This window comes from Capricornis sumatraensis, chromosome 10 (assembly GCF_032405125.1).
Source record: "Capricornis sumatraensis isolate serow.1 chromosome 10, serow.2, whole genome shotgun sequence".
Lineage (NCBI taxonomy): Eukaryota > Metazoa > Chordata > Mammalia > Artiodactyla > Bovidae > Capricornis > Capricornis sumatraensis.
In genome coordinates, this window is record NC_091078.1 from 36,422,012 (window position 1) to 36,449,011 (window position 27,000).

The 27,000-nt window shown below is 37.4% G+C and overlaps 1 protein-coding gene across 1 annotated transcript in view; it reads left to right on the forward strand.

Moving 5' to 3' along the window:
- The first annotated feature begins 1,340 nt into the window (after positions 1 to 1,340).
- LYST (lysosomal trafficking regulator) overlaps positions 1,341 to 27,000 on the forward strand; it is a 140,412-nt gene continuing 114,752 nt past the window's right edge. The window contains exons 1-6 of the mRNA XM_068981849.1: positions 1,341 to 1,532; positions 15,628 to 15,718; positions 17,354 to 19,433; positions 20,869 to 21,892; positions 23,730 to 23,891; positions 25,375 to 25,531. Coding sequence (XP_068837950.1) covers positions 1,341 to 1,532; positions 15,628 to 15,718; positions 17,354 to 19,433; positions 20,869 to 21,892; positions 23,730 to 23,891; positions 25,375 to 25,531 — 3,706 coding nt within the window. The remainder of the gene's footprint in view (positions 1,533 to 15,627; positions 15,719 to 17,353; positions 19,434 to 20,868; positions 21,893 to 23,729; positions 23,892 to 25,374; positions 25,532 to 27,000) is intronic.

Sequence of the window (27,000 nt, forward strand, 5' to 3'; positions counted from 1 at the left end):
CCTCCTTACCAGTTTTGTATCCTAGTTGGAATATATAATGGAAAATAAAATCCCATTCAGAATAAAGATGAAAACTATAAGACACCTGGAATAAACCTAACAGAAATATATAACAGCAATTTCTACTTCAAGGAAATAATGGGGTAAATGTGCAGGTATTATAAGGTGTTTATTGCAGTTTGTTTATGCTAGTAAGAAGCTAGAAACAACCTAAATATTCAACAATGACAAATTGGCTACATTGTTATAGTACATCTACTAATGAAACACATGTACTATATGTAAAATACACATGCAGTGGAATGTATTAAAAAGTAAGCATACAGCTATTAAACAGAGAAAGAGTTCATGTGAAGATTTCCGAACTATCTAAATGAAACAATCAGGTAATAGATCATTTATGTATGATACCCTATATATGTAACTGTGTATGTATTTTATATACATTTTTAAACATGGAAAAATGTTTCTGCATATAATACCTTTTACTGAATGGCGTCTTATGCTTTTAGGAAGTGGGATTGAAGTTATTTCCTCATCAGTTGTCTAAAAATTCATGTTAATTTCTATTATTTTAATTTCTAGAAGATAGGCCCTAATTATTACCACAATCTTTTTGTTTTTCACATTTTTAAAAATTTCTAAAGTTGCAGTGTGCCTTGCAACTGATGGTGTCTTATATAGTCAGTGGGCTGCGTTTGTAGAAGAGCTAGTTATTCTTGCGTACCCTTGGATGAACTTGGTCATAGCTGTTCACAGTGTCAGCCCTTCAGTTGAGTTATGTGCATTGTCAGCACTACATCTGATGAATTTTCCGTGTTTCCTGGTTAGTTACTTTCTACCAATCTCCTCTGGTAAGATTGAAAAACTTGCACAGCCTCAAAACCTACAGAATGATGTCAGCGTCTTTGGGTTCTGTCAGGTGAAAAACAGTTTATATTTTTAAAGATCCAATTATCTTTCAAAATATGTACAACAAGAGTATTTTATAAGTAATGGGTTTATTTTTATTCTAGAGTGAGGCCGTTTTAGAGAGGAAGTCAGCATTTACTTTAACTGCCACCACCCACCCGGTGTTTTCTTTCCCAGCACTTTCACTTACCCGTGCTTGCTTAGTCATTTCACACCCAGGACTAATTTCTGCTTTGCAGGAATATTTAAGGAGTACCAGACTCGATCAGAACTATGTCTGAAAGATTTTAAGGTTAGGTACCAATGCTGGGTAATTTAAAGTCAGTCTTCGATTAAAAACAAATAGCAACAAAAACACATATTAATAGTCTTATGCAACATTTTTATTTTTCTACTCTTTTCTGTAATATTTATTTTATAGCTCGGTCATGAGCACTGACAGTAACTCATTGGCGCGTGAGTTTCTGACTGATGTCAACCGGCTTTGCAATGCGGTGGTCCAGAGAGTGGAGGCCAGGGAGGAAGAAGAGGAGGAAACCCACATGGCAACCCTCGGACAATACCTTGTCCATGGCCGAGGATTTCTGTTACTTACTAAGCTGAATTCTATCATTGATCAGGTAACATTTTCATATCAAATCATTTTTTTTCATCAGTAAATTTTAATTATAGATAAGTAATTTGTAGGTTGCGTAATTTCTGATAGTCTCTTTGAGATAAAGTCCTGTCTCTCACATCACTCAGACAAGGAAAAGTAACTCCATTTATGAACATATTGTTTATTTGGATACTTTGCAAAATGTCTAAAATATCTTACAGTTATAAACAGCCTTTTTTCTAAAATGCTTTCATATACAATATGCTTTTTAATTTTAATATCAGTGTGAGATAACTATGATTGTTAGTAAGGATAAGATCATGATTCAGAAACATCATGCATTAGTACTTTCAATAAGTATCAGGTGTATTTTTTTAAAGTTTAGTGTAAATTATATTTAGAGAACTTGCCAATGCTGGGGTGAAAATACAGAGTCCTTTGTGTAAACTAATAATTACTAAATCATCTGATTTTCATACATTACTGTGTTTGCTTAAATAATGGTAAGACCATATGGTATTTTGCTGTTTCCTTCGGAGAAGGCAATGGCACCCCACTCCAGTACTCTTGCCTGGAAAATCCCATGGATGGAGGAGCCTGGTAGGCTGCAGTCCATGGGGTCGCTAAGAGTCGGGCACGACTGAGCGACTTCACTTTCACTTTTCACTTTAATGCATTGGAGAAGGAAATGGCAACCCACTCCAGTGTTCTTGCCTGGAGAATCCCGGGGACGGGGGAGACTGGTGGGCTGCTGTCTGTGGGGTCGAACAGAGTCAGACACGACTGAAGCGACTTAGCATTATGAAATTAACAGAATTTTAAAGCTAGGTGGGACTATGGAGATGTTTTCATCTAACCTCCTTTTGTAGATGAAGGACTGAGATCCAGAAACATTAAATAACTCAAACAAGGTTAACTTGAAGCCTAAATGCAATTTTTATCTATTTCATTTTATTAGAAAACAAATATTTATGAAAGAAAAGCCCGCCATCTGCTTTCGCCATCTACTAACTAATGTAGTTAGGCAATAATATTTCAATTAATTTAAATTTAAAGGATAATAAACACTCTGTAGCACCAATATGATGGACAGCTTTAAACACTTTAAGGGTAAATTTAACTGTTGTAAAATAAAATTTCCTTGTCATGAAAGCATTTGCTAAGAAATACATATATTGGATAAATATAGATACTAAAATTAAAGCGGCTATTTTCACTATAAGCTAAGAAACCTAACAATATAAATCAGGACGTATTTGTTCACTGTGGTGTCTGCCTGTCATGGAGTTTTTCAGAATATTTTCAGGTTTATATATTTTTAAATTTAATTTATTTTTATTGAGGTAGCATTGATTTATAACATTATATAGGTTTATGTAATTTTATTCTTTTTTTAATGTGATTGATCAAATATGACTAAATGGAATTTAATTTTTAAATATTTGTATGGCTTCTATAAATAAATTTTAAAATAAGAAAAAATGATTTGTTAGACCACATGTAGTGATTTTATATTTCAAAATTTTGATGATTTAGTATACGTATCATGCTCTATTTATCTTCTTTCCCCACATTAGAACAATTCTGTGTTCTCTCTCTTTTTTTTAAGATACTATTTATATAGCATCAGAAATACCAGTTATCCAGGAATAAATCTGATAAATTATATATAGGTTTCTCTATAAAATACTATAAAATGTTGTTGAGAGAAACTAAAGAATACCCAAATAAGGGCAGAACTACATAATTTTCATGTACTGGGAAAAAGTCAATATAATAAATATATTTTATTCTCCAAATTGATCTGTAAATTCCAATATAATCCCAATCAAACTTTCAATAGTTTTTTTGAATGCCAGCTTTATTGGAATATAGCTTACATATCAAAGAATTAATCTATTTCATATGTGCGACTTGGTGGTTTTTAATGTAGTCATGCAGAAATGCAGCTGTCACCACAGTCAGTTTTAGAACATTTTCACCCCCTCAAATAGAAACCCGGTGCCCTTAGCCATTACTTCCCTGTCCCTCCCACCCTCCTTGGCTCTCAGCAAACACTGATCTACTTTCTGCCTTTCTCTCTTGAGTTGTGAAGTTTCTATTACTGTACTGTTACATGATTGATTGTGAATGTGGAAGTCATTCAGTCCTGTCCAACCCTTTGCGACCCCATGGCCTGTAGCCTGCCATGCTCCTCTGTCCATGAGGTTTCCCAGGCAAGAATACTGGAGTGGGTTGCCATTCCCTTCTCCAGGGGAACCTCCTGACCCAGGGATCAAACCCAGGTCTCCTGCATTACAGGTGGATTTTTTACTGTCTGAAGCCCATTAAATGATTGAACTCATTCAACTCATAATTGCAGCATTTTTTGCTATGGCAATATTTTTTTAATGCCCTCTTTCTCCCTAGTCACTCACTTCTTGGAATATCTGTAGCAATGCTGGTAGGGACAGTAGAAGTAGAGTGAACATAAAATATTAATGAATAGCCATTTAACAAATAAGACTTCCCAAGACTTAGTTGTTTAAACCAGAAAATGGAGAATGATCTTTAGGCTCTTAAATGGGAATTTAACTATGTAAGATTTAATCATTTAAAATGAAATCAAAGCACTGGATTCAAAGCTGTACAGGAGAAACTTTAGCTTTTTTTATATATCTGTTTCTCATATGTTGAAACACTTCTTGAATACTCTGGAGAAGAGGCAGTTTAAATCCTTGCAATACTTCTGCTTTATTAACAAATATTTAATCTAAGGAATTAAGCAGACTTTTTATTGATACATAATTTATGTATAGGAAATGCACAGTATTTTGTTGGGTAAGTTTTGACAAATCTGTAACCTCTATAACCACCACCCAAATCAATGGTTAGAAATTTCCACCACCCTAGAAAGATTTGTCATACTCCTTTTCACTCAGCCACTCCCCTTCCCCACTGAAAGATAGCCATTCTTCTGACTTTTAACATCGAAGTATAGTGTTGCTTGTCCTAGTACTTCCTGTAAATGTAATCATGCAGTATGTACGCTTGTGTCTCAGAGATGATTAGTCCATGTTGCTTAAATCAGTAGTTCGTTATTTTTGTTTCTGGTTAGTGCTTTGTTGTATGGATATACCATAGTTTTTTAACCATTCTCCTGTTGTTTAACCATTGGGGTTGTTTTGTTGTTGTTCTTCAGTTGCTAAATCGTGTCTGACCCTTTTGTGACCCCCCCATGGACTGTATAGCCCACCAGTCTCCTCTGTCCATGGCATTTCCCAGGCAAGAATACTGGAATGGGTTGCCATTTTCTTCTCCATTTGGGTTGTTTACATTTGACTATTGTGAATAAAGCTGCTGTGAATATTCTTATAAATGTCTGTGTGTGAATATATTTTCATTTCTCCTGGGTAAATATCCAGGCATATGTGATTGCTCGGCTGTAGGGTAGGTGTTTAGCAGTATAAGAAATTGCCAAACTGTTTTTTGAAGTGGTTGTACCGCTTTTCACTCCTACCAGTGGTGTATGAGAATTCCAGTTGGTCTATATCCTCTCTAATATTTGACATTGCCAGGTTTTTTTGGTATTAGCCATTCTAAGTGAATGTGAAGTAGTGTCTCACTACAATTTTAATTTGCATTTCTGTGACAACTGATGATGTTGAGCACTTTTTAGTGTGCTTAATGTCTATTTGTATATCTTCTTTTGTGAATATCTGTTCAAGTTTTGTGTTCATTTTAAAGCTCAGGTTATTTGTTTATAATCCATTTGTTATAATTCTTTATGTATTCTGGATAAAAATTTTTGTTGAATTGCAAATACTTTCTCTGTGACTTGTCTTTTCATTTCTTTCTTTTTTCCCTGCTGAGCTATGGGGCATGCAGGATCTTAGTTCCCCACCAGGGGTGGAACCTGTGCTTCCTGTAGTGGAAGCATGGAATCTTAACCACTGGACCACCAGGACAGTCCCACTTTACATTTCTCAACAGTGTCTTTAGAAAGGCAAACTTTTTCCCTTTGTGAATAGTGCTTTTTATATCTTGTCTAAGAAATCTTGGTCTTACAAACCCAAAGTTACACAGATATTCTCCAATGTTTTTCCCGCTAGGGACTTTTTTGTTACTATTTTTAGATCTTTTAGGTCTGTGATCCATTTTGAATTAATATTTGAATATGGTGTGAGGTAGGAATTCATTTCTGCCCTCCCACTCATTTGTTCCACAACATTTCTTCTTAAAAGTCTGTTCTTTCCCCTACTGAAAAACCTTGCCACCTTGGTTAAAAACCAATTGACCATATATTTATAGTTTATTTTTAGACTCTCTCTTCTACTCTGTTTATCTTCTTTCACTAATACTATGTTGTCCTGATTACTGTAACTTTTATAGTAATTCCAGAAATTAAATGGTGTAAGTTCTCTAATTTGTTCTTTTTCAAGAATGTTTGAAGGACATTCTAGATCCTTTGCCTTTCCATATACATTTTGGAATCAGCTTATTATTTCTGCAAAGTGCCTATTATGATTTCAGTTGTGATGTTGTTGAATCCAGAAATCAATTTGGAGAGAATGAACATCTTACATGCTAACAATCCTGAGTTTCTCAATCCATGAACATGATATAAATCTCTTTGAGTCCTCTCAAATTTCTTCACAATATTTTGTGATTTTTAGCATTGAGGTCTTATGTAATTGGGGGTAAATTTGTTCTAAATATTTCTTTTATGACATTATAAATGGCATTTAAAAATTTTATTTTTCTGCTGCTTGCTGCTCATAGAAATACAGTTGATTTTGTGCCCTGTGATTTTACTAAATTTATTTACTCATCTATCTTCAAGTTTTACTGTGCATTCCTTAGGATTTTCTGTGTAAACAGTCATGTCATCTATAAATAATTTCACTTCTTTTCAAATTTGTATGCTTTTTATTTCATTTTCTTGTGTTTTTCTTTGGCTTCTAGTACAGAGGTGGGTGGAAGTGATGGGAGTGGACAGCCTGCCTGTGTTTGGCCTGAGGGAAAGGCATTCAGTATTTCACCATTAAATCTTAAGTTAGCTCTAGATTTTTCCCAGATGCCTTTTATCACAATAAGGAAATTCTCTTTTATTCCCAGTTTGTTGAGAGTTTGTATCCTGAATGAATGTTGGATTTTGTCAAATACCTTTTCTGTGCCTATTGACACTGTCATATTATTTTTTTCTATTAATGTAGGTGGACTACATTGATGGTTTCTAAATGTTGAACTAACTTTGCATTCCTGTAATAAACCCAATTTGATCATAGTTTATCATATACAGAAATGTTAATCTGTTTATTCTTAGGGAAAAAATGCTTAAATAGCAAAAATATAATCTTTTTAATGGTTAAAGATAACAGACTGAAAGTTTATACTGAGATCTTTATAAGTTTTTTGAACACTTGAAAACTGCCTAGCCTAAAAAAAAAAATTATTTTGATTTTGAAACTGATGGCAATTGATTTTGATTTGAAACTGATGGCAAACCTTGTCTGCTGTAGTTTTGTTGTTCAGTCGCTCAGTCATGTGTGACTCTTTGCGACCCCATGGACTGCAGCATGCCAGGCTTCCCTGTCCTTCCCTATCTCCCTGAGTTTGCTCAAACTCATGTCCATTGAGTGGGTGATGCTATCTAACCATCTCATCCTCTGCCGCCTGCTTCTCATTTTGCCTTCAATCTTTTCCAGCATCAGGGTCTTTTTCAAAGAGTTGGCTCTACCATAGTAAGTCAGTCTACCATAGTAAGGAATGTTAATTTTATTCTGAAAATATTAGGGAGGCTTTTAAGTAAGAGAATAAGCAGTGAAAAGTATTCTTCAGATTTGACAAGTCAGTCACTGGTAATATTATTAGCAGGAATCGTTTCTGTTGGAGAATAATGCACTTTTTTCAGTTTAGTAAAGGTAATAACAATGAACGAATTTTAAATTACTACATCTAGTTCTGCAGATTCTGTTTACACATATGCCAGAATTTATCTGTGTATGATTGGTCTAACAGGGATGAGGGAGCATAGCAAATGCTGACATTCCTACTTCTTGGAGGAGTGGGAGTGTGATCACAGTGGAAATGGGTAGCCGCTGGACAGCAGTAGATAATCCATCGCATTATCTCCTTTACACCTGGGCTAGTAGACAGAAGCAGTGAGTCTATCAGTTGATTGCTATGTAACAAACCACAATTCAAAAACTTAGCGGCATTAAAAAATGATTTATTTGCTAATGATTCTGTGAGGTTGGCAGTTCAGACAGGCTCAGCTGGGATCACCACCTCTGCTCCTTATGGTGTCAGCAGGGATTACATCTGAATGTGCAGTTGGTTGGCAGAAGACTGAGGGCTGCGGGATGGGATTGTTGGCCAGCTGCCTCATTTCTTATTCATGTGGCCTGTCATCTTTCAGAAGGCTAGTCTCAGCTTCTTTCCATGGGTGGAAGCATTCCAAGAAGCTGAGGGGGAGGCTAAAGAAAGTCATATAATCTCACTTCTGCCACATTCTGTTGGTCAAAGCAAGTCACTTGGCCAGCACAGATTTAAAAGATGAGAACACAGACTCCAGCACTTGATGGGAGGAAATCACTTGTGGCCATGTTTTATCTACCATAGTGTTTTCTCTCTGGCCATGATTATTAGCATCGCTCCCATACTCCCTTCCAGGACTCTCAAAGTAATGTTCCCACATGGCATCCAGTCGGAAGTCCACAAGCTCACGATACACATCGGTTCTGTATGCACTCTAGGCTTCCTGGTGCAGGGCTTCAGTAGCAGCTCTTCTTGATTGAGAGACTCGTGAACTAAAAAGACAGATTATCTACCCCTACACACCCTGTACACAGTGATGAGATAGGAACAAGTTAACCACAATACATGCTTGTATTCAACAAGGGAGAGTGAGAGGAGGCACTCGCAGTCACTCATCCAGTGAAATCCAGCTAGGCAGGTGTTTTAACACACCTTTTTCTGTTTTTCAGACAGATCTCTACTTTGGGCATGTAGGCTTATGTGGAAAAACACCTTCAAAATTTTTAGTAATACTCTACTTTTGTGTGGCTAACAGGGTCTACGCAGTCAGTTCAGTTCAGTCACGTATCTGACTGTTTGCAATCCCATGAAGCACAGCACGCCAGGCCTTCCTGTCCATCACCAACTCCCAGAGTCCGCCCAAACCCATGTCTTTTGAGTCGGTGATACCATCCAACCATCTCATCCTCTGTCGTCCCCTTCTCCTCCTGCCCTCAGTCTTTCTCAGCATCAGGGTCTTTTCAGATGAGTTAGCTCTTCACATCAGGTGGCCAAAGTATTGGAGTTTCAGCTTCAACATCAGTCTTTACAGTGAACACCCAGGACTGATCTCCTTTAGGATGGACTGGTTGGATCTCCTTGCAGTCCAAGGGACTCTCAAGAGTCTTCTCCAACACCACAGTTAAAAACCATCATTTCTTCGCACTCAGCTTTCTTTATAGTCCAACTCTCACATCCATACATGACCTCTGGAAAAACCATAGCCTTGACTAGATGGACCTTTGTTGACAAAGTAACATCTGTTCTTTTGAATATGCTGTCTAGGTTGGTCATAAGTTTCCTTCCAAGGAGTAAGTGTCTTTTAATTTCATGGCTGCAGTCACCATCTGCAGTGATTTTGGACCCCAGAAAAATTAAGTCACCCACTGTTTCCACTGTTTCCCCCATCTATTTGCCATGATGTGATGGGACTGGATGCCATGATGTTAGTTTTCTGAATGTTGAGCTTTAAGCCAACTTTTTAACTCTTCTCTTTCACTTTTAAGAGGCTCTTTAGTTCTTCTTCACTTTCTGCCATAAGGGTGATATCATCTGCATATCTGAGGTTATTGATATTTCTCCCGGCAGTCTTGATTCCAGCTTGTGCTTCTTCCAGTCCAGCATTTCTCGTGATGTACTCTGCATAGAAGTTAAATAAGCAGGGTGACAATATACAGCCTTGATGTACTCCTTTTCCAATTTGGAACCAGTCTGTTGTTCCATGTCCAGTTCTAAGTGTTGCTTCCTGACCTGCATACAGGTTTCTCAAGAGGCAGGTCAGGTGGTCTGGTATTCCCATCTCTTTCAGAATTTTCCACAGTTTCTTGTGATCCACACAGTCAAAGACTTTGGCATTGTCAATAAAGCAGAAATAGATGTTTTTCTGGAACTCTTTTGCTTTTTCCATGATCCAGCAGATGTTGACAATTTGATCTCTGGTTCCTCTGCCTTTTCTGAGACCAGCTTGAACATCTGGAATTTGACGGTTCACGTATTGCTGAAGCCTGGCTTGGAGAATTTTGAGCATTAGTTTACTAGCATGTGAGATGAGTGCAATCTCTGGGCCTACTAGGTACCACCTTAAGTCTTTCTGGGGTTGTGACATAATACTGTTAGTATTATAGCCACTTAATAACCCATTTTTGATGGGAGGAGAGGGGGAGAGGGAATTGGGAGCTTGTTGGGCAGACGATAGCCTAGGCAAAATCCTGTTGCCATTGATCTGTTTGTGGGCAGCACACAAGCTAAGAAGAGTTTGGGCATTTTTAAAGCACTGTTAAAAGAAACAAAAATATGGGACACAGGCCATATATGACTTACAAAGCCTAAAATGTTTACATTTTGGCCCTTTACAAAAGAAGTTTGCAATTTCTGGTCTAAATCAAGAAAAACTATTTTTTTTTCAAAACACAGTATTTGACATCAGTAGGGGAAACAGTACATGTAATTATCCTGAGACATCAAAAACATTTAACAGAATTCATCTATTCCTGACAAAAACTCTAAAAATAGATTAAGAATAGAGAGTTTCATCTAAAAAGAGTAGAAAAAAGAAAAAGAATTTATATTTCTTTTTATTAAGGTATAGTAGGACTTCCCTGGTGGCTCAGATGGTAAAGAGCCTGCCTGCAATGCAGGAGACCTGGGTTCATTCCCTGGGTCAGGAAAATCCCCTGGAGAAGGGAATGACAACCCACTCCAGTATTCTTGCCTGGAGAATCCCATGGCCAGAGGAGCCTGGTGGGCTACTAGTACAGTATTACTAGTAGCAAAAAGTCTTTGCTACTTTCAACATGGAGTAGCAAAGAGTTGGACAGGACTGAGCAAGTTTCACATAGTTGATTTACAATGTTGTGTTAATTTCTGCTGTACAGCAAAATGATTTGGTGAATATTCTTTTTCATATTCCTTCCCACTTTGGCTTATCACAGGATATTGAATATAGTTCCCTGTGCTATACACTAGAACCTTGTTGTTTATCCATTCTGTGTATAATAAGTTTTAACCTGCTAACCCCAAACTCCCAATCTATCCCTTCCTCATCCCCCCAACCTCCTTGGCAACCACAAGTCTGTTCTCTATGTCTGTGGGTCTGTTATGTTTTGTAGATAGGTTCATCTGTGTCCTATTTTAGATTCTCCATGGAAGTGATTATTATATGGTATTTGTCTTTATCTGCCTTACTTCACTTAGTATGATAATCTCTTGCTCCATCCATGTTGCTACAAATGGCATTATTTCTCTCTTTTTTGGCAGAGTAATATTCCATTGTATGTATGTACCACATGTTCTATATCCATTCATCTGTCAGTAGACATTTAGGTTGTTTCCATGTCTTGGCTATTGTGAATAGTGCTCATATGAACATAGGAGCACACATATCTTTTTGAATTATAGTTTCATCTGGGTATATGCCCAGGGGTGGGATTGCTGGATCACATGGCAACTCTATTTTTAGGGTTTTGGAGGAACCTCTGTAGTGTTTTCCATAGTGGCTGCACCAATTTACACTCCCACCAACAGTGTAGGAGCATTTTCTCTACCTTCTCGCTAGCGTTCTTTTTAAATCATGGCCATTCTAACCAGTGTGAGGTGGTACGTCACTGTAGTTTTGATTTGCAGTTCTCTGATAATTAATGATGATGAACATCTTTTCATGTGCCTACTGGCCATCTGTATATCTTTGGAAAAATGTCTGTTTAGGTCTTCTTCCACTTTTCAACTGGGTGTTTTTCGTTGTTATCAAGTTGTATGAGCTGTTTGTATGAAAAAATCAAAATAATTTTTTATAAGCTGTGCAATAGAACCAGCATAAGAATAACTTTATTACTATTCTGTTTGATATCATGTTTTAGAAACATGCAATAATAAAGTGGAATATGAAAATAGTGACAGCTAAATGTGAGAAAGATGGAGAAATAAAAGTTAATTTTTAAACTGATGTGTACAGAAAAATCCAAAAGATCATCCAGAAAACTGTTCAACGGAATTATAGAATATAAGACAAACATATTGTTTCCTTTAGCTAAAGCTATACAACTAGAACATTTTAAAAAGATTCTGTTTACAGTAGTAATGAAACATATGTGTGTATAGATACACATTTAAGAAATAATTATAAAATTCTGATAGAAGAAATGAAGGACTTAACCAAATAGCACGTATATTTCTGCTATGTCTGGAACATTAAATTCAGCATGTTAAAATTGAAAGTAATGCCATTAATATAAATTAAAATAACTTCAAATTCCTTAACATGTCATCCTGAGATCCTTGAACCCCACTGATCTGGTGCCCATATGCCTGCAGCTTTCTAAACGTCGCCTCTAATTTGGGATCTCAGCTTTTCCTCCCAATAAAATTGCCCTTTCTCTTCCATCCTGCCGTCACTACTTTTGGATGGTTAGGATAGGCAATTAATATAAAATACAATCAAAACAATAGGATTGTGAAAGAGACAGTGCCTGGCACCTGGTAGATACGGAGCATGAGCATGATTCTTACCACCTGGAAGAGAGTGATCTCACTGTTTGTTATTGCAATGGGGAATTAAAAAAATGTGTGACATGGTCATTTTCCAAGCAGAGGGGAGAACATAAAATTGTAAGTATTGGATGAGGAGTAATGTGGTTTCTGTAGATCGGATAGTTTAGGAATAGCCAGGGAATGGCTCTGTTTGGGTCATATATTGCCTAATTTGGCATACTGAGCCTTGAGCTGAGTGGGAAGGAAATAGAGAAGTTCCAGGCCACGTGTCTCAGAAGCCAGGGGCAGGAATGCCAGTCTCACAGCAGTGGTGATTTGCCAGTGTACTGTGCAGGAAGATGCACTGAATTCCAAGGACAGCCTGTCTATAGCACTTCTTCACACACCCTTGAGGTTTTGGCAAGCTCTGTTAGAATGTTATTAGTTCCTCTACTAAAGATAAAGATTCAACTTAGAGGGACTAGGCAGGAATGTACCTGTCCAAAATTGGTTTACTTTTTTTTTTTGCAAGATAATGTATCTTTTGCTGGCATCTTAAAAAATGTTGAGATAGATACCATTTACAAACTCTGCGTACAATCGTTATCTAGACATCTGCTGATTCTGAAGTAAAGCTCATAGAAATGGGGCCCTTTGATACAGTCTTTACTTTGCATCCAGAATTAAAAATCATTCAGGCAGGTAATGTTTATGAACATCCAGCTGTGTACTAGGCATTGAGTGTGAAAAAGGGAGGTGATTGCTAAGGACTAGAGCCTGAGCCCTGGAATTCATGCTCTGAGAGAGGCCTGCAAAGTATGTTTGGGGAAATCTCCCATCATATTTAGAGATAAATCTAAACCCCTTCATGTGACCCCCCTCCCCAAGGCCACCTTGTGTTGGACACTGTCCACCTGGCTGACCTGCAGCCTTTTCTCTCAGTGCCCTCCCCCTTGCTGTGCTCCAGCCACACTCTCCTGCCTGCCATTCTATGAAAAAGTCAAATCCATTTCCACCCTTTGTATCTTTCCGATGAGCTCTTTTCCTCCATGTCTTTGCATGGATTCTTCCTTCTCATTGGTTAAACATCTGCTCAAATGTCCATCCTGACTAGCCTATTTAAATGTTCCTCATTCCATCTTATTTAATTTTCTCCATATCACAGCATTCTGTCTGAAAGTTTCTTATCTGTCACCATTGTTTTCTGTCTCACCTGCTAGAGTGTCAGCTTTGTAAGGATGCAAGTGTTGTCTTCCTTGTTCACCACTACATCCAGAATGTCTGGCACATAGTAGAGGCTCAATAAATATTTGTTGAATGAATGAAAGAGGAAAATGGGCATTCGGACATTAACCATTTAGCAGACTGGTTGCTATACTAAATCAGGGGCATGAAACCTTACTTGACCTAGGAGCAATTAGAGAAGTCTTCCGCAGAGGAACTAAGACCTGAAGGATGAGTTGGTACTTGGCAGATGGAAGGATGGTGAGAGAATTGTAAGAGCAGTGCATGTGAGGAAGACGTTTGAAGGACCACTGATGTTCAGGAAACCTTAATAGTACATGTAGGTAGGGGTTGGCTGTGGTGGTAGGAGTTAAAACTGGACAAGTCAGTAGGAATCATGTCATGAAGGGTCTTCCAGGCCTGAGAAGGGATTTAGATTTTGCTTTTGCAGAATTTAAAGCCTTTTCATAACCAGGATGCTAGAAAGTAATAATCTGAATCCTGTCTCTACTTTCTCATTCCCCTTGACTCTTCAGCCTATTTGTAATCTGATTTGCACCCTCATCACTCCATCAAAACTGTGTTTGTTAAGGTCACCAGTGACCCTGTACTTGCTAAGTGCTTTCCTACCATCATCTTACACAATTAAAGATCAACAACTCTTGACCTGATTAACTTTTCTCTCTTTTCTGAACTGCTCCCTTCCCTTGATATTTCTTGTTCTGCTTCTCTTTGGAGAGAGGTAGCATCTCAGTCTCCTTTGTTGGCTGCTCTTCAGCACCACCATCTGCAGTTCTTTCAGTGTTGTTCAGAACTCCATTCTGGGAAGTCTGCCCCTCTCCTCCTGCATACTCTCCTAGGAAATTTCACCCATGTCCTTGACCTCTGTCTTTTTCTTAAGTTCCAGTCATGTATATTCAGCTGTTTACTGAAACGCTGAGTCCATTTGGAGATCCAACAGACATCTCAAACTTAGTATATCTAAAAAGTGAATCCATCATCTTTTCCCCAACCTAACACCACTGCTAAATGTCCTGTCTTGATGACTGTGTTATCACTCGTTACTCAGTGCCCTAAATCAGAAACTTTCAAGTTCTTTTGGATCTTTCTTCCCCCCCCCCCATATGCCCCATAGATAATCAGCTGCAAGTCATTTCATTTCTCCCTTACGGTTTCTCAAATATGTCTCCTCCTTTTCAATTTTACTGTCTGAGGCTTCAGGTAATTACTATCTCTCATCTGTATTACTGTTTCCCTGCTTCTAACACTGATTAGTCCCTTCCCCTCCCCACCAGTTCTGTTGTCTGTATAGTGGCAAATCTGATTATGTCACCCTGACCCACTCTGACCCCCTCCCCACAGAATGACACGAGGAATTTACACTTGATTTGTCATTAATTCCTTGACCACCCATGTCCCAAGTTCCCCAGGTGTAGTAGTTCCACACCTCTGATAATGATTGCTCCTTTTTCTGAACTCCTAAACTGAATGCCTGCGCCACACCTGGGTATGTACACATGCTGTGTGCCTTCTGCTCTTTAACTGTTTTGTGTGTATGTGTTCTATGGACCAAATGAGGGGACCTTCTCCAGGGCCTGGACCATATCCTCCAGAAAGGGTAAGACAGTAAATGCTGTGGATGGACCTAGTGTGCAGTCAATAAATATTTATCGGATGACCTTCACTAATAAGTCTGTCTCTCTTTACATATACTATTGTATTAATAATGTCCATTTCTCTTTTTGAAAATTGTGTTTTCTGAGTTTTAAATTTAACTGCATGAAGCCTTTTTGTTTTTCTGGTAATTTTTGTTACTGGTTTGCTAATTAATAGGGCTTAACTTTTCATTTGCACCTAGCAAATTTATCTTTTTGTAGGTGAGGAATTCTTAAAATGTGCATGGTGGTATAACAGCTACTTTCGGAAAAAGCAGCAAGAATGTGCTAAATACTGTCAAATACTCTTACACTCTTCTGTCCTTGGGAAGGTTTATAAATTGCAAAGTATCACAGCTTTAATTGGATTTAAGATAGGTTAATTTGATTCTTCCTCCTCAAGAAACGGGATTTTTTTTCAACTTAAAGTTAAGGTATTAGGAATAACTGTTTCATGACCTCGGAGCATGAAGGATTCTTTTATTTCTAATACAGGCATTGACATGCAGAGAAGAACTCCTTACCCTTCTTCTGTCACTCCTTCCATTGGTATGGAAGATACCTGTTCAAGAAGAAAAGGCAACAGGTATTTTCTTTTCTTTGTCATATCACTTGTGTTATCAAAATTCTACTGGGGAAAAACTTGCATTGAAAGGTTACTTCTGCTGTGATGGTTGATAGCAGCTCAAAATCAAAGCAGTATATATTAGTATGATATTTAATATGAAAAATTCTTTCGGCAAATACATTTTCATTTCTTCTAGTAGTATAAAAATGATAGAGAATTCCTTGAACATAATGATGATTAGAAAATAGATGAAGAAGCAGAACACTTAGCAAAAGGAGTAAATCTGTATGTGCAGCCTAACATTTAAAAATGGAGAGTGAAAAGTTTGGAGAAATTAAAGATTCTCTGCTTATTTTAAAGACTGCTTTCCATTACCAGTACTCTATCAATGACGTTTGCAATTTAGGTTTTCTAATGCTGCTTTTAAAGGATAAATTTGAAGTAATGTTTTGTGTTAGAACTAGACAGGATTATTACACTTAAGGTCAACATATTTTTAATTTCTGATTCAGAAAAAATTATATATATCATATTAAGTACATGAAACTTAGTTTAAATGTTTCAGTAGAGGGATTAACAGTTTTCCCTCTGGCCATTTCTGGTATATGCATATTGTGAAATGTTTAAGGATCTCTCAGGTTGAAAAAAAAAATCTCTTGAATTTAATGCCATATATGCATTTTTAATGTATTTTTGATATGGAGCTCTCTTTTAAGGGATTTATCTAAGGTCTTGTAATAATATTTTCCTGCTTATTTTGTTGATTCACTGACTCTGCTCTTATTTTCTTCTGAATTTATGAACTCACAAATTGTTAATCACTTAAGAACTCTAATTTGTGTTCTTTTGGTCAAGTTGTCTTCATTGCCTGCATCTTTTGCATATGTGGAATTTGTCAGACTCCTTTTAATCCTCTCTCCCTTAAAGCACAAGTCTTTTATTTAGATTTTTATTTATTCATTCTAAATTATAACTGTACCTTTTGTATTATTGCAAAGGAAAAAGCCCAGTGTCATTATCTTTTTAATTAGTATGGAAAATTTTTCTTTTCTCTAAGATACAGGTCTTGAGTGATGACCACACAGCAGCCCTAGGTTTTAGGCACTGAGGGTGAAACAGCAATATTTGCACCTGTACCAAGTTCCTTGCGTAGCACATGTAGTAAATACTGTGAATGAATAACTCTTTTAACCCCAGTCTTGGAGAACATTTGTATCTATTGTATGATTTTGAAATAATTTGGGGAGATCTTAAGGTTATATCAGAGCTATAAACTAAACACAGTTTTGAGGATATAGTATACCTCTGTGTCTTAATTAATGGTGTTATTAGAGGAGATTCGTAAAGTGGTAAGAATAGTAATGCTAAATACCAGCATTGCTTTCCTAACTCTGTTCTCCCTGTTTTCAAAATCAATTTGTGTTCTTTGATTCAGGGCCACTTGGTATTTAATATAAGCAGGATAAGGAAGTGAAGTGACATGGGGAGGAAGGGGAGTAGAGACATACCAAAAAGCTAAAAGAAGTCGGCCCCATAATAAAAATATACTGAGGACAAACTCCTAAAGTAAGGAAGTAAGAGGATAATCACCTATGCATATTGAGTTTTAAAACACATTAAGGTATTCTAAATTTTCTTTCTTTATTTTGTCAGACTTTAATCTGCCATTCTCAGCTGGTATAATCCTGACCAAAGAAAAGAACTCAAGTTCTCAAAGATCTACTCAGGAAAAATTATATTTAGAAGGAAGTGCTCCAGCTGGTCAGGTTTCTGCAAAAGTAAATGTTTTTAGAAAAAGCAGGCGGCAACGTAAAACTACCCATCGTTATTCTGTAAGAGATGCAAGAAAGACACAGCTCTCCACCTCAGATTCAGAAGCCAATTCAGATGACAAAAGTATAGTAATGACTAAATACAGAAGGTCCCATGTGCTGCAGCATTTTGTAAAACAGTCTCCTAAAGAAGACCACCTTACAGCTAAGCTTAACCACTTATCAACCAAAGAGCAGACTCCTCCTGACACCATGGCTTTGGAAAATTCCAGAGAAATGATTCCAAGAGAGGAGTCAAACACTGACATTTTAAGTGAGCCAGCTGCCTTGTCTACCATCAGTCACATGAACAATTCTCCATTTGACTTATGTCATGTTTTGTTATCTTTATTAGAGAAAGTTTGTAAGTTTGACATTACCTTGAATCATAATTCTGCTCTCGCAGCCAGTGTAGTGCCCACACTGACTGAATTCCTAGGGGTTTTGGGGGACTGCTGTAATCTCAGTGACAATTTGGAGGGTCAGATGGTTTCTGCAGGTTGGACTGAAGAACCAGTGGCTTTGATTCAACGGATGCTTTTCCGAACAGTACTGCATCTGATGTCAGTAGATATTAGTACGGCAGAGGTGATGCCAGAAAATCTCAGAAAAAATTTAACAGAATTGCTTAGAGCAGCTTTAAAAATTAGAACTTGCCTAGAAAAGCAACCTGACCCTTTTGCCCCAAGACAGAAGAAAACACTACAAGAGGGTCAGGAAGATTTTGTGTTTTCCAAGTATCGTCATAGAGTGCTTCTTTTACCTGAGCTGCTGGAGGGAGTTCTGCAGATCCTGATCTGTTGTCTTCAAAGTGCAGCTTCAAATCCATTCTTCTTCAGTCAAGCCATGGATCTGGTCCAAGAATTCATTCAGCATCACGGATTTCATTTATTTGAAACAGCAGTTCTTCAAATGGAATGGCTGGTTGTAAGAGATGGGGTTCCTCCCGAGGCCTCAGGACATTTGAAAGCCCTCATCAATAATGTCATGAAAATAATGAGCACTGTCAAAAAAGTGAAGTCAGAGCAGCTGCATCATTCAATGTGTACAAGAAAAAGGCACAGACGTTGCGAATATTCCCACTTCATGCATCACCACAGAGACCTCTCAGGTCTGTTGGTCTCGGCTTTTAAAAACCAGGTTTCCAAGAACCCATTTGAAGAGACGGCAGATGGAGACGTGTATTACCCTGAGCGGTGCTGTTGCATTGCTGTGTGTTCCCACCAGTGCTTGCGCTTACTGCAGCAGGCTTCCTTGAGCAGCACGTGTGTCCAGATCCTCTCAGGGGTTCAGAACATCGGCATATGCTGTTGTATGGATCCCAAATCTGTGATTGTTCCTCTCCTCCATGCTTTTAAATTGCCAGCACTGAAAAGCTGTCAGCAGCATATACTGAGTATTCTTCACAAACTCATTTTGGACCAGTTAGGAGGAGCTGAGATACCACAGAAAACTAAAAAAGCAGCTTGCAACATCTGTACTGTTGACTCAGATCAACTAGCCAAATTAGAGGAGACCCTGCAGGGAAACTCTTACAATGCTGAACCTTCCTCAGGTTTATCTAGTCCATCCTACAGATTTCAAGGCATCCTGCCCAGCAGTGGATCAGAAGACTTGTTGTGGAAATGGGATGCCTTAGAGGCTTATCAGAATTTTGTTTTCGAAGAGGACAGATTACAGAGTGTACAGATTGCAAATCACATTTGCGGTTTGATCCAGAAAGGCAATGTTGTTGTTCAGTGGAAACTGTATAACTGCATATTTAATCCTGTGCTGCAAAGAGGAGTTGAATTAGCACATCATTGTCAACAGCTTAGCATTACTTCCGCTCAGACTCATGTATGTAGCCATCATAGCCAGTGTTTGCCCCAGGAAGTACTTCAGATTTATTTAAAAACTCTGCCTACCCTGCTTAAATCAAGGTTTGTTATATATGTGTGTAGATATTTTTTCTCATTGTTGAAAAATCATATTCAAAGATGTTTGAATATCTTTATTATTTATTTTTCCTAGAACTTAATTTTCATTTAACAACGAAAAAAGTTCCCATCCCATGTCAGATTTCTTTTTACATTTATTTATTTGTTTGTTTTACTGGGGTGTTTATAGGGAAGAGGACAGAGCCATTGATTTTAATTTCTCTGAAAAAAAGTGAAGTTTTAAATATATATATATATATATGAGAAAAAATGGATAAAATGCAGATACCCAACAGCAGGGGCAAAGTTAAATTAATTAAATTATATTTACTGGATGTAATATTATTAGCCAAAAACAATGTTAGCTAGGATCTATTGGGACATGAGAAAATGCTTATATTATTTTATCAGTAACATACAAAAAGTAAAAAAAATTTCATTTATTTACTATGAAAAAATATACATAGTACATAAAGTGTGTATGTGCATGATAATTATCAAAACAGTGAAATTAATGGAATTATTATTTTCTGAATACCATATTTACATTTATTACCTGTATGTAGAAAAACTAGAAAATACAGGTAAGCAAAATGAAGAAAATTAAGATACTTAGACTCTCACCAGTGAGTTTTGCAGATTTTGTGATTGTCAGCTCTCATACTTAAAAAATAATTTTGTAAATGAAGCTTGCTTCTGATAGGTAGTTGGCCTTTGAAATTAATGCATATACCATTTTAAAAACTTACAGTAAAGTATAACATATCTGTGATCATTATTTTCACAACCATTAAAAAAAAATGCTGACATTCTGACATTGTTTAAATAGAACTGTCTTTGATCTGAAAGTTTTATAACTCTGTGGCATATTTTTGGACAGCCTGGATCTTTGCTGAGCTGATTTATACTAAAATTATTACTCAGATTCCAGTGATCCAGACTTGTGAGTTTTACCTGAGACAGAGCTGAAAAACTTCAGATCTATAGTTTGGTTCTTTCCCTTGATGACATACAGATTTAAAATAAACAAAAGTCCTGAGTGAACCACCAAGTAGCCAAATGAATGGACCCGCAAAGGCCTCCCTGCTTTCAGAGTGTCCGTCTCAAATATGGAGGTGATTGTGGCATGGAGAATTTATACAGAGAAATTTGCCATTTGGGGAAAAATATTCTTCCCTGAATTGCTTCGTTTCACTTGAGAGGCATGTTATCTGTTCTTTTCAAATGCTGCTGAAATTATATATGCAGTGTTTGCAGAAGGGTGTAAAAGTAGTTAGAAAGCAACTTGAAATCCTGGTCATATCTAACTAAGGACTTCAGTCAGATAATTGATAAAGTTGAAATAGGTAGTGTTTAGTATATGCAGCAATGACATGTTTAAATAGTGTATGAATGATGTGCCTGTATGTAAATCTTTTGTACTTTTTTTCTCTCACAGGGTAATAAGAGATTTGTTTTTAAGTTGTAATGGAGTAAACCAAATAATTGAATTAAATTACTTAGATGGTATCCGAAATCACTCACTAAAAGCATTTGAAACTCTGATAATCAGCCTAGGGGAACAACAGAAAGATTCTTCAATTCCAGGTATTGACGGGATAGACCTTGAACAGAAGGAGTTGTCATCTTTAAATGTCGGTACTTTGTATAACCAGCAAGCTTATTCAGATTCTCAGAGTCTTAGTAAATTTTATGCCCGGCTCAAAGATGCTTATCCAAAGAAACGAAAGTCTGTGGTGCAGGATGTTCATATCAACACAATTAACCTCTTCCTCTGTGTGGCGTTCTTGTGTGTAAGTAAAGAGGCAGAATCTGACAGAGAATTAGCCAATGATTCAGAGGATACTTCTGGCTATGACAGTACAGCAAGCGAGCCTTTGCAACACATGCTGCCGTGTTTCTCTCTCGAGAGCCTCGTCCTGCCCTCTCCCAAACACATGCACCAAGCAGCTGACATTTGGTCCATGTGTCGTTGGATCTACATGTTAAGTCCCATTTTCCAGAAACAGTTTTATAGGCTCGGTGGTTTCCAAGTATGCCATAAATTAATATTTATGGTAATACAGGAACTGTTCAGAAATCCTGAAGAGGAGCAAGGGAGAAGGGAAGGAGATAGAAACATGGATGAAAATCAAGATTTAAACAGAATTTCTCAACCTGAGATCACTGTGAAAGAAGATTTATTATCTTTGACTGTAAAAAGTGACCCCACACCAGCAGAACTGAGTAGTCTGCAAAAGAGTGCTGACAGTTTAGGTAAATTAGAGTCAGAACATCTTTCTTCCATAAATGTGGGACAAATTCCAGCTGTGGAAGCTGTTCCAGAGGAAACGAAAGTCTTTATGAGTCGAGAAAGCGAAACCTCACTTCAGGGCATACGACTTTTGGAAGCCCTTCTGGCCATTTGTCTTCATGGCACCAGAGCTTGTCAGCAAAAGATGGAGTTGGAGTTACCCAATCAGGTAAGAACTTATCTTTCATCTAACTATTGTGTAATGTAAATTTTTTTTAAGTTGTAATGTAATGCTATTGTCATTTTGTTTTTCCAAAGATTCTGAGTTTTAAGGTGCTCCTGTATGCTTAGCACAGTACCAGGTACTGTGGTGGACACAGAGGAGTACATGACCCTGTTCTTGCCCTCGAGAAGCTTAGGGTTTAGTTTGGAATACAGAACCCATGTGACAAAATTTACCAACCCTAAAAGGCATTAAATCCACATTAAATGTCAGATGTCAGATAAGTAATAATGGTAAGTAAGAAGACTCTTGAGAGTCCCTTTGATTGCAAGGAGATCCAACCAGTCCATTCTGAAGGAGATCAGCCCTGGGTGTTCTTTGGAAGGAATGATGCTAAAGCTGAAACTCCAGTACTTTGGCCACCTCATGCGAAGAGTTGACTCATTGGAAAAGACTCTGATGCTGGGAGGGATTGAGGGCAGGAGGAGAAGGGGACGACAGAGGATGAGATGGCTGGATGGCATCACAGACTCGATGAACGTGAATCTGAGTGAATTCCGGGAGTTGGTGTTGGACAGGGAGGCCTGGCGTGCTGCAATTCATGGGGTCGCAAAGAGTCGGACATGACTGAGCGACTGAACTGAAATGTTAGTCGCTCAGTCATGCCCGACTCTTTGTGACCCCATGGACTGCAGCCCACAGGCTCCTCTGTCCATGAGATTTTCCAGACAGGGATACTGGAGTGGGTTGCCATTTCCTTCCCCAGCTATTGTATTTCAACATCCACACTCGACAGTCTTGGTGTGGTTCTGTTTGGTGCCCTGCCCATATCCCTTGCCAAGCTGATCCACCCGTGCACCATCTGCTGCAGATGTTGGCTGCTAAGGACTCCCATCTGCACCCATCTCCCAAGGTGTGGGGTGCTGAGCCAGTGACTGATGGGTATGGCTCTGGCAGTGGGGACAGTCTCTGTGGTGCAGTTCAGGCTCCAGAGCTTCCCATGGAATTGGGCTAGGGTGACACATTTATTCTGAAACCACATCTTTGCCTGGATTCTTCCCCCAGCATATTCTGCCTTCCTCATGCCTTTACAAATTTCCCCTGAGAGCACATCTCAGCCAAAAAGGAATGCTTAGTTTTAGGCCCTGCTTCTAAGGAAATTTCAAATATGGTAGATCCCTTCTTTTCTTCTTGCCTACTAAGTCACTTCAGTCACGTCCAACTCTTTGTGACCCCATGGACTGTATAGCCATGGGATTTTCCAGGCAACAATACTGGAGTGGGTTGCCATTTCCTACTCCATCATATCTTGTCTGTGTGTATCTGTGTCTCCCACTGGACAGAGTTAAGGGAGAAGTCAATTTCCTATCCATCCTTATGGCTTCATCCCTTAACAGAAGAACAAGCAGTGAGAGTTCCATTCCAGGACAGATAGGAAGGAGTAAAGAAGGGAGGAAGGGAAAAGAATTAGAATACAAGTGCTGCTTAGAGTCTTAAGCAATCACTAAGAAAAGGAATTAGTAAAATCTAGAAATGGTTAATGAAAACCTTGAGTTTCAACTAATCATTTTTTCCCTGATACAATTAATTTATGGTACATTCAAATTCAAAAGCAAATAAGATGAGTAAAGCATTGGATGAATTAAAATATTAATTATTCTTAATTGTAACAGGAGGATATTTGTATAAGCACTGGATATTTATATAGTCATTTTAATTTCATATCAACTGCAAATGACTAGCTTTTACTTAATGTAAATATTAATTTATCATTTGCTTTCTCACTGTTTATTTTTTTTCTTAAAGCATGTTGATATTCTTAGTTTCTTTGCTTTTACCTTAGAACTTGTCTGTGGAAACGATATTGCTTGAAATGAGGGATCATCTTTCCAAGTCAAAGGTGATGGAAACAGAATTAGCAAAGCCTTTAATTGATGCCCTGCTTCGAGTTGCACTGGGGAATCATTCAGCAGATTTTGAGCACGATGATGCTATGACTGAGAAGGTATGAGTAACATACAGTTGTATTGTTATTGTTTGGGTGTGACTGGCAGAGGCAGAAGTGTGTGGGTTCAGAGTGTGACACTGTGATGTGGTTAGAACATACGGGCCAGGATTTGGTCAGGTGAGTTCAATGGGTTCTGTCTCCATCCTCTGGGATGGATTGTATTTACATCTCATAAAACACAGGAGAGCAGTGTGACATGCTTTTCTTCATCTAATCTGGAAATTTACCGAGAATTGCTTCCAGTAAGATGGAAGTATTATTTGATGTCTCATATATAACTGATAGTTTATTAAGTAATAATGCAGGGATAGTGATGACTCAGCTGTCCTCTTTGTCTTATTTGATTCTATAGTGATATGGTTAATATTTACAGAACTCTCTTCTCACTTTAATTTTAAATCATTCAACATAAATATGACTGGTCCTTGCATAGAAAGAAGTCATAGTTTTTTAGTTGTTCATGTTAACTTCATTTTCTAAAAGAACTATTTTAATTTTTTCCATGGAACAGATATATAACATACATAGTTAATTTACCTCTCCTTTCATGTTTCTTTTACCTTTGTTCACCTTTATCTTTGTGTAACTTCTTTTTTGATTCCTTGGTCTAGACCTATTGGCATTTTATAATCTGCCATAATAGTTTACATTACTGTTTGTCATATGATGTAAAAACTTACTAAAATAACTACTAATGTCATAATCATATTACTGAATCAATTGGTTAACTGGAAAATGTTAAAATACCTACCTAAAATGTCAGAATACCTATGTAGATTAAAATATCTACCTACCTACTAAAAAAAAAAAGATTATTCTTCTTTTTAAAATGTTGCAATGATTAAGTACTCTGAGCTTCTTCAAGTGTGTTTTTTTAAGTGAAGATATTATTAGCATTTTTATAAGAAAAGGAAAATTTCATGCCACATGATACTGCACAGGGAGTTAATGCTGGAACTCTGATTTCAGAGGTGCTTATATGTAGACAATCGCATTCTGAAATCTTAAAATCAGTTTCTTTGAAAATTTTTCATGTCTTTAGTTATCTAATTTATGAAACACTTTATAAAAACCTTTGGAAAAATCTTCTGTTGTGCAAATATGTAAATATAATATGTATTTATTTGCATTAAGTTGTAAGAAGTATAATTCCACCTCATTGTGGTTTTTAGTCATCTCCTCTTACATAACTAGAATGAAATTGCTTAGACTTACTTTTCAGTAAAACTGAAATGACCTATAGTTTAATTTGTTAGGACACCTAATTTTTGAGGTGTTAATCAAGTTGGCTAAGAAATTCTGGAGAATTATGCTGTGTGAATTTCATAATGTATAATGGTTAATATCTGTTCCTAATGTTTTTTTTTCTTAAAATATTGAAGCTGTCTTCAAAATGATTTTTGAGTAATAAATATCTTATTTAAGAACAATGAACAAACATTGTAACTTTTGCCTTAATTTAATTATACTGATCTTATAGAGTCATCAGTCTGAAGAAGAACTGTCATCCCAGCCTGGTGATTTTTCAGAAGAAGCTGAGGATTCTCAGTGTTGCAGTTTTAAACTTCTGGTTGAAGAAGAAGGTTATGAAGCAGATAGTGAAAGCAATCCTGAGGATAGTGAATCCTGGGATGATGGTAAAATATCACTGAAGTACTTGTGACTTCATTTGAGAGTTAGATTATTAACTAGCGAATGGTTCTTAATAATATCACTTTAGAACTGTTATTGAATTATATTTGTAAAGTGTATTACATCATTATTTTATTTGATCTTGACAACAAATTCTGGCGTTCTTGTAAGCAGTTTGAAAGTGAAAGTGAAGGTTGCTCAGTCGTGACCGACTCTTAGTGACCCCATGGACTATATGGTCCATGGAGTTCTCCAGGCCAAAATACTGGAGTGGGTAGCCTTTCCTTTCTCCAGAGAAATCTTCCCAACCCAGGGCTTGAACCCAGGTCTCCCGCATTGTAGGTGGATTCTTTATCAGCTGAGCTACAAGGGAAGCCCAAGAATACTGAGGTGGGTAGCCTATCCCTTCTCCAGTGGATATTCCCAATCCAGGAATCAACCCGGGGTCTCCTGCACTGCAGGTGGATTCTTTACCAACTGAGCTATGAGGGAAGCCCCTGTAAGCAGTTTAAGCAGTTTAAATCAATGAAATATATTTTTGTTATCACAAGTATTGATGGAGTGTCTAAGGATACAGGGTGGAAGAAGTCTCTGCTTTCATATGTATTCTAGTGGAAAAGACAAGAAATACCAGAAATAAGCAATATGAAGAAATAAAACAGGATGATGTGATAGTGACTGGGTAGTCAAAGAAGGCCTCACTGAAGATGTGTTTACATTGAGGCCTTGATAGAAAAGATCTATTCAGTGGACATTGACAGGAAGAGCTTTGAAAACAGTTTGTTACAAAGATTTAAGTAATACAAGGAATACAGACATCTCTTTGTGGCATCCAAGAATGCTTCAGCATAGGTTTCTTAGTTCACCACAGCCCAGCTTGTCCTTAAGATGGAAATAACATTGCATGTGATCCTTTGTTTCCAGGCCGAAAACTTGAGTGGAGTAGAATGGAAAATATGGATTGAATAGAGCCAGGAGATTTCTGGGAGGGCTTCATCTTTTTATTTGCTGGTTTTAAGACTGTGCCAATACTGTTAGTCTTCACCAAGTTTGCAGTAGTTATTTTCTTCAATGGCTGTTGTCTCTTTCAAATTGAGTGAATTGGAATAATCACTGATGTCCTACTTAAAGGGCTTTGATGGACCCATAGCAGGTGTTTTTTTGTTTTTTGTTGTTTTTTTACCATAAAGAGAGTGAAAAGAACAAAGGAACAGCCACAGATTGAAAGCCTCTTACATATATATTCATGTGACTTACTTGGTTTGTTAAACTTTTTTCCAGCTTTGTTGAGAAATAATTGACATACATCACCATATAAGTTTAAGGTGGTTTGATTTACATATATTGTGAGAGGATTACCACAGTAGTTTTAGTTAACATTCACTATCTCATATAGATACAATACAAAGAAAAGAAATAAACACTTTTTCCTTGTGATAGGAACTCTTTTAGTATTTATTCTCTTAACACCTTT